The 8829-nt window shown below is 31.9% G+C and overlaps 1 protein-coding gene across 1 annotated transcript; it reads left to right on the top strand.

The window, feature by feature from the left end:
• Positions 1 to 5826: 5826 nt before the first annotated feature.
• Positions 5827 to 8577, top strand: LOC123200101 (heparanase-like protein 3). Its single transcript, XM_044615216.1, has 9 exons — positions 5827 to 6225; positions 6407 to 6443; positions 6525 to 6702; positions 6797 to 6945; positions 7071 to 7301; positions 7389 to 7578; positions 7669 to 7794; positions 7961 to 8060; positions 8137 to 8577. The coding sequence occupies exons 1-9, from the start codon at positions 6010 to 6012 to the stop codon at positions 8494 to 8496; spliced, it is 1587 nt and encodes a 528-aa protein (XP_044471151.1). The 5' UTR covers positions 5827 to 6009; the 3' UTR covers positions 8497 to 8577.
• Positions 8578 to 8829: the final 252 nt, after the last annotated feature.

Below are 8829 nucleotides of genomic sequence, written 5' to 3'. Positions count from 1 at the left end.
ATCCACAAAGTTTTAAGAGTTGGGTGGGAATTTTGGTGTTGATGATGATAATGACGACGACATGGGTGAGGATTATGAAGTAGAAGGTAATAGGGAGGATGATGATGATGAATTCTCTGGTTTGATAAGGACATGTACGGTGTTTCGAGCTAAAATGTTAGTAGAAGTCAAAGTCATGCTTGTAATGAGGACGTTGAATGTAGCAAAGACGCCATGACTTTATGAATATTAGAGCATATTCAAGTCACATCTATAATCCAAATCCATTTCAATGGGTTCTTGAGCTTGCTGTTGATGTTGAGAATGCAGGTATTAGTAATCAGGTAACACAAAGGGGTAACTATTTGCAAGTGATGAGTTTTTATAACTCAAAAGAAGAATTGAAAGCATTATTTCAAACATATGTCTTAAATACATGAATTCAATGGAAGGTTAGTCACTCTGATAATATACCGTATGAGCTTAAGTATGTACACCCACAACATAAATGACGGGCACAAGCAATGGGAGAGTAAGATGAAGACTATTGGGTCTGACGACTTATGAATGAGACACACATTTGTCCACAGGATCAAATATTATTGCACTATATACAAGCTGGAACAGAATAGTTAGGGAACAGACTTAAGTCAATGTTTATGATTAATCACATTTATTGACCAAAGAAAATTATTTTAGACATGACAGATAGGTACAGAATTAACATATCCTACACGCAAACATGTCGTGCCAAAACATATGGAATAAATGCATTACTAGGATCTCTGGAAGAGTCTTTTGGTTTATTATGTGAGTATTATCATAATTTGAAGCTTTAGAACCCAAGAATTGTGACACTTATTGATATCAATCCGAAAATAGGTTCAAGTTTTTTTTCATATGTATGAGGTGTTTAATAAGAGAGTTTTAACAATTCTGTCACTCAGTGATATGCATTGATGCTTCACACTTAAAGGAAAAGTATCTTGGGTCTCTTTTCATTGTTGTTGCAAAAGATGGTAATAATTAGATTTATCTGCTTGTATTCGGTATTGAGCACAAGGAGGGAATATATACATGGATGTCTTTTTTGACATACCTTCGCATATGCATTGGTGATTTGCTAGATTTGACCATTATTTCTAATCCCCATCATTCAATAATTATGTCTGTTGTAAACGTAATATCTCATGCCTATCATAAGTTTTGTAATTACCACATAAAGGGTAATATCTGTTCATAGTTAAAAAAAAACCAAACATATTGAAGGATTATTTTGGAAAGTTACTAAGACATATCGCCTCAAGGACTTTTAAGTTGCTATAAGTAGAATTGCCCTAATAAATCCTACTATAGCAGCCTATTTGACTAACATTGTGTATGAAAAATCGGCACGTGCCCATTTTGGAGGTTGACAATACAACATTATGATGATCAATATTGCTGAGTCCTTCAATGCTTGTATCACCATATTAGTTGAGTTTCTTTGGAGCACAATATAATATTGGTTTTTCAATAGGCGAAACATGACTAGTACGTATAACTAAAATTTTAATAATGTTTCTTTTTTTTCATTACATTTATTAGTTGTCTTTTGTAGGTGAGAGATCTCATCCGTTAATACCATGGGTTGAGGAGAAGCTCATTTGACATGTGTTCAAATTTGTCAATATGGTTGTTAAAACAATTAACATGTAATAATACGAAGTTTATGATTCACGACAACAGATGGTTAGTATTTTCAATCATTGGTGTGAATGTAAACTTTATTTATTATGCGATACTTACCTGAAAAGCAATCAAGTATCCCAAAATATTATAACTAAGAAGTGGAAGTGAACTTGTGTACAGTGAGTAATGTTCAACACAATACTGATATTTGTTATGAATACTCTTACGCATAGATTCAATTGTTTTATTTCATGTCACTGTCCCCTATGGGTATCGATTAAATGTATCTAAATTGTCTATTAAATTCGAAAAACGATTAGGTATTTTAGTTTTGTTGTCTACCCCTAATAATCCCATAAATGTAAAATACAAGACCGTGAACTTCACTGTGTCGTCATCATTGTCTCCCCAAATTTCATTGTCAAATGTTTGCTTGATCTTCCCATGGGATAACACCTATGAATATTCGGGAAGTATTCCTTTCTTAGTTGAGACGTCCCCGTGCAATCAATGTAGTTGGACACTTCTTATCCTCCTTGAAAATCAGACCAATAACTAGTGCAAACTCCACAGGGCTGAATCAAATCTCAACACCATTTGTTCTGAACCACATTTCTTTGTCTAGGTTTCCGTGATTAATCATGCGAAATAACATCGCTTGAATAAATACGACACTGAACCATAGGTCTGCCAAATCTAATAAGTGTCTGAAATAGGTTGTCTGAAAAATAACTCTTTGAGTAAATGTTAGTTTATTCCTAATTATAGTCATAGTGTCTATCTTTATCCAAAGTGACATGCGCACTTAGAATCTATATATATCATGGAATCTGTACACCCCTTCTTGATAGTTGATTGCAAATACTTGAAAATATATATTAATTCGTTAAATTACATTAATGAAAGACAACCATTTTAATCAAAGATTAATCAAACAAACTGTATTATTATTATTATTAAATTAACATACTTGGTATTAGCTAATGTAACGTTAGAATAAAAAAAATTGGATTATCAGTAAATTAATATGTGTGACATCATTTTTCATAAAAACAGTTACATTTGAATGTTCATAATATTTGATGTAAGATTACCATTCTGGACTTTTAAATGTCATTTAAGCTACATTTTAGATTTGAATCACCAACATACTAAAATAAAATCTACTAAACTACAAGCATGGATAAGTGAGCAGTAAAGAAAATAGATTAAAAAGAAATAGATAAGTGAAATAGAAGAATACAAGCATGGATAGATGAGCAGTAAAGAAAATAGATTAAAAAGAACAGATAAGTGAAATAGAAGAAGTATGGGAAAGCTTGGCGGAAATGCCAAGGCTTGGTGTTCCCGCCAAGTGTTGGTGGGGTTTCCCCCAACCACTTCACTCACCTATTCTAGTTTCAAATTAATTTGAATTTGAATTTTCAAATTAATTTGATCAATTTCATATTAATTTTAATTTTAATTTTAAATTAATCTAATCAGATCAAATTCAAACTAAATTAAAATTCAATTTACATTGAATTTGGATCAAATTGAATTTGATATGATATAATTTTACATCCCTTGCATATAATGAAACTTAACATGTCTTTTGCCATTATGTCAACAGTACTGATGATCGATGAAACTGTTTGCTAAATTTTCTTCGTGTACGAGAAAACAATCTGATGATCTATGTGGAAGCAAATACTTTTGGAAAAAATATAGAAGCAAAAATATTTGCAAAAACATACACATATATATGAAAACAAACAAGACCTCCACGTGAAAGGTAAAAGGAAAGCAAACAAGAACATAAAGAATATATTTTTTGGTTGTCAATGAATTATTCAAGTCAGTGCATTATTCATGTCAGTGAATTATTCATATATATTCATTATAATATTCCCTTTTGATGCATTATTTATATATATTCATTATACTTGCTGAAAACATAACATTTTTAAAAGTTAAATCCAGAGGAAGTGAGTTGGTGTCAATTATTAATAGAAAAAGCAAGTGTTAGCGTTGACACCAACCTTTCCTTTTTCCCCTTCTAAATTAATTTTCTATCATATTTGACTTCTAGCTCATGTTGAAAGTGATAAATGGATATCCCATTATATTAATTTTTAATTATTATCATATTATATATTATACTGTTATCTCACTGCTTCAAATAGTTTTCATTAATGCAAAATATCTTTTAAAGTTGCAAAGAAAAAAAATTACAAAAAAAAAAAGAGAGAATCTCTGCATGTGTTATGTCAAGAGAGGTATTTTGAAGAGGGATATTATTATTATGATATATTTATTTAAGTTTTGAGATGAGTGACATATATATATATATATATATATATATATATATATATATATATATATATATATGCATAGTTTAAAATAAAAATAAAAATAAAAATTTAAATTCCTTTAGATAATATTAGTACATGATTTGGACTAACGTTGTGTCAGGTGCACGTTCATCGATTTTCTTTTAAATTGTTGCAAACGACGTAATGCAGGTGTAATTGAGGGTGCCATTAAAATGTGCCTTTTATTGGAGGATTTTGGGATAGAGTGATAAATGAACCATACACTTTTATATTAATCTGAATTAGATAAATAAATAAATTATATATATATATATTTAATATTTATGTTGGTGTAAAATATGAAACCCATTTGTGTCTTGATGAACCTGGATTGTAGACCAAAGTCCACGGGGTGATTTCATTTTTTTCCTTTATTTAAGAGTTAAAACAGTATCATCCTCTGGTTTCGGAAGAGAAAAATATGACCCAAACGTTCAATGAAGATGTTAAAGATGATGAGAAGGGTAATTATGTCATTGTATCTACAGATTAAACATTTAAAATATATAAAAAATGGACATTTTTAACTTTTTTTTTTGGTTTAGGGTTAATATTAGTATTACTTCTTGGTTTTAATAAATTTGTGGTCTTTATTAGGCCAAAAGACTTGTTTTCACCTAATGTTAGACATAATCTTAAAGTTTGATTCTCTAATTTTTAAAAATCTGAAATCCCACTTATAAGCAAAATTTTATTAAAATTTTAAATTAAAAATTAAAGATAAAATCGTTATTTAATAAATAAAATTTTAAAAACTAAAATTTTATTTTATTTTTCTCCTCAATCTAAAAATATAATAATTTTTTTTTTAAAGTTTAAAAAGTGATAATATTACCTTTAGAGTTATGAAACTATCTTTAAAAATGACAAAATTCACCATCTCATTGCGTTTGTCCTTACACCAAAGTTATCTCTTCTTATCAACCAAGCCAATGTGTTTTATTAAAACAATTACTTTTGATTAAAGCGATTACCTCATTATCTCTCCCTATCAAATCAAGCCCATGTCTTCTATTTGGACTAATGTTGGATTATATTAGTTTTTTAAATTTTATTATTTATTTATTGACTCATTTATATTTTAATTTTATTTATTTTTGACCCCTCTAAATTTTATTTTTTAAGTATGTCACATATAACACTATCACACATTCATATCTTGACATGTCCAATTATACAACAGTCTCATACTCATATTGGCTAATCCCACACACAACTTGTTTTTTTAAGAAACTAAGCCTAAGGTTTGATCGTATGAATATCACTAATTAAATAATTTAACATATTAAAGTGATGTTACAAATCCAACACATAATAATAATCTATCAAGGATGACATTGTTAGATTTGAATCTAATTGGGTAAGATCGATTTGTTAAGTATTCATTGGGGGTAAATGGGAATAACTCAAGACCACATGAGTGCTATGCCGACGTAATAATTTACACCGACATACTTTTATTATAAGGGGTAGAGAGGTGCAGTTGCAGAGTAGGACCGCCACCACATCAACCAACCAAAGTCCACTGGTAATCTTATCTATAAAGTCAAGTCTACGCGCGCTTTTTCTGTTCGTGCTCTTTATCATTAATCGGCCCCATCCTGACACCTGAACCCATCTCGAAAAATATTTCGTATAAAGTAGAATATCACGTGTACAAATTAAATGTATAAATTTATTTTCATAAATTAAGATAATAAAGTATAATGGAATAATATTAAAGTGAGAAAAGAAAAAAGGTAAATTAAAAAATCATAAAAATTGCTAATTTATATACATAAAAATTCGTATATATAATATTCTCATGTGTTTGGCTGCCTATGAAAGTTGCTTCTTGTTCAATTCACTGTTTGTAATGTAGTGTTTAATATGTAAGAAATCTTTTCTCTTGCAAATAGTAACGGAGCTCTGTGGTAACCTTTCCTTGTTACTTCCATGGCTTGTTAAACAGAGAGAGAGAGAGAGAGAGAAAAAGTCAGATCTCCAGCATTAAGTTAACTCAGAGATGGGATTTGAGAGGTGGTTGGTGGGGTTGTGTTTTTTAAGCTTACACTTCATTTCCTGTTATGGAAGTGTGGTTGAAGGAAGCGTTTTCATTGATGAGAAAACTGTCATTGGAAGGATTGATGATGATTTCATTTGTGCCACAATGGACTGGTGGCCTCCTGAGAAATGTGACTATGGAACTTGCAGCTGGGGCAAAACCTCCATGCTCACTCTGGTAGAGTTTTTTCTTTTCCAATTTACTAGTTTTTTTCCCCCTTTTTTCTCTATTATGTGAAGAATTATTCAAAATCAACTTAGCTTCGTGAGTTGAATTACAAAAGTTTCAAACTTTAATTGAGTAGTGCATTGATGAAAATATAATAATGGAAGTGTTCCCATTTTTGCTTCTTGTGCAGGATCTTAACAACAATATATTCTTGAATGCAGTGAAAGGTAAATAATTATTATTAGTTTTTTATGAGAAAGATTTTAATCCTTTACGAGGGCTTGAAAATTATTGGTTTGATGTATCAGCTTTTTCACCATTGAAGATTAGATTGGGAGGCACTTTGCAAGATAAGGTCATATATGAAGATGGTAAGCAAGCTTGTGCTCAGTTTGTCAGAAACCCTTCAGCGTTGTTTGGTTTCACTCACGGGTGTTTACCGATAAAACGATGGGATGAACTTAATGAGTTCTTCAAGAAAGCTGGGTATGAACAATTCGTTTTGGTTTTCTTGTTTATCTAGATTGAGCTGTTTTTATATGAAGTTGAACCATTTAATTGCCCCTTTTGTTTAATTCAGGGCTAAGATTATTTTTGGGCTTAATGCGCTTGCTGGACGGACTGTGCATACTGCTGGTCCTTCTGAAGGAGCTTGGGACTCCACCAATGCCGAATCCCTGATACGTTATACAGTTCAAAAGAACTATACTATACATGGTTGGGAGCTCGGTAAGATCACTCTGAAACTAGAAAGCTTCATTATTAACTGATATTAACTACTTGTAACATCTTTCTGAAACAATTGGGGATCTGATTTGGCCTTTATGGCTATAATTTATTTCTTTGCTTGTCAGGAAATGAATTATGTGGAACTGGAGTTGGAACAAGAGTTGCAGCAGCTCAATATGTTATCGACACAATGGTTCTACGGAATATTGTGCAAAAAATTTACGTGGGCGTGGAACCTAAGCCTCTGATAATTGCACCTGGTGGATTCTATAATGAAAAATGGTTTAAAGAATTTATAGATAAATCAAAGGGATCTTTAGATGTGGTCAGCCGTCACATATATAATCTCGGACCAGGTATCTTTGATTGAAAAAACTGATTCCTAAGTTTATTCGAAGAAGTATGTCAGTCGAATTTGACAGGTTTGCATTCTCTTTTAACAGGAGTTGATGAGCACCTTGTTGAAAAGATTCTTAATCCATCCGTTCTTGATAATGAGGTCGGTACATTTGGTGCAGTTGAAAACCTCATTAAGAGTTCTGGAACTTCTGCAGTTGCTTGGGTTGGTGAGGCAGGAGGGGCTTACAACAGCGGCCGTAATCTTGTTACCAATACATTTGTGTTTAGCTTCTGGTAAAATATATCTCTTGTCGATGACCAAAATCTATGTTTGGTTTTTAATGTTTATCTATAATTTAATGTTGTTTTGTACATCGCAAACAGGTATTTGGATCAACTCGGTATGGCATCAGCTCATGACACGAAAACATACTGCAGACAGACATTAATTGGAGGAAATTATGGTTTACTCAACTCTAAAACCTTCGCACCAAACCCAGATTTCTACAGGTTACAAATTATTCGAATTCTTTCGATAAGGCACTGCCTGGAAATTTTTTAACTCTTAATGTCGTCAGAGTACTTAACACTGAATCACGTGGAAAATTCAACGGTTAGAGAGTTTCGGGTGATTCAGATTCATATATGAACTAATTGATTACTATGGCAAATGCAGTGCACTTCTTTGGCACCGATTAATGGGAAGAAATGTTCTGTCGACAAGCTTTTCAGGGACCAACAAGATTCGAGCTTATGCTCATTGTGCAAAACAATCAGTAAGTTATTTTGGTTTTTATTTCCCCCTTCTGAGATTACGAATTTGCTGACCTAATTAAAATTTTGACCTTGCAGAAGGGAATCACATTACTACTGATTAATCTAGACAAGAGCACCGCAGTTGAGGCCAATGTTATGTTTAACAAAACCTTGCCGATGCGATATCAACGGAAATCTCAGAGCAGAGAAGTTGTTCGGCTACCGCAGGCATCCCCAGGTGGAAATTCAAGAGAGGAATACCATCTTACAGCAAAGGATGGAGCTTTACATAGCCAAGCAATGCTACTTAATGGAAGAGTATTAAGTGTAAATGCACACGGAGATATACCCCCGTTGTTGCCTTTAATTGTAAATTCAACCAAGGCAGTAGTGGTTGACCCTTTGTCTATTGTATTTGTTCACATGCCACATGTTAGGCTCCCTGCTTGCAGCTGATGCTGTGCTGCCACTAGATCATGGAACTAAAATTTGTTCCATTCAGTAATTCATCAAATAAGAGAGATTGCCATTAAATCATTTCCCTCAGTAAAAAATTAGTTATCCATTGGGAAAGGGTTTTATAAACAATAAAATTATGTATACAATTTTGTGCACAAACAATGATGTATTATCATTTGATTAGATATTGTTTATTATTTAAATTGCAATTATCTAATCACATGATTACACGTCGTTGTACACAAAAGTTGTATACATAACACAACTCTTTTATAAAAGTTCCTCCTGTGTTTTTCAGCTTAATAGCAATGAAAATAAGATAAAGAGGAA

This window comes from Mangifera indica, chromosome 17 (genome assembly GCF_011075055.1).
Source record: "Mangifera indica cultivar Alphonso chromosome 17, CATAS_Mindica_2.1, whole genome shotgun sequence".
Lineage (NCBI taxonomy): Eukaryota > Viridiplantae > Streptophyta > Magnoliopsida > Sapindales > Anacardiaceae > Mangifera > Mangifera indica.
This window is presented reverse-complemented; position numbering and strand designations above follow the sequence as displayed.

What these genes read in the sequence shown, in the direction of transcription:
- LOC123200101 (XM_044615216.1), top strand. Translation starts at nt 6,010, where the DNA reads ATGGGATTTGAGAGGTGGTTGGTGGGGTTGTGTTTTTTAAGCTTACAC. An exon ending in CCAAACCCAGATTTCTACAG is followed by an intron (nt 7,795 to 7,960) that starts GTTACAAATTAT and finishes TGGCAAATGCAG; the next exon opens with TGCACTTCTTTGGCACCGAT. An exon ending in CTCATTGTGCAAAACAATCA is followed by an intron (nt 8,061 to 8,136) that starts GTAAGTTATTTT and finishes TTGACCTTGCAG; the next exon opens with AAGGGAATCACATTACTACT.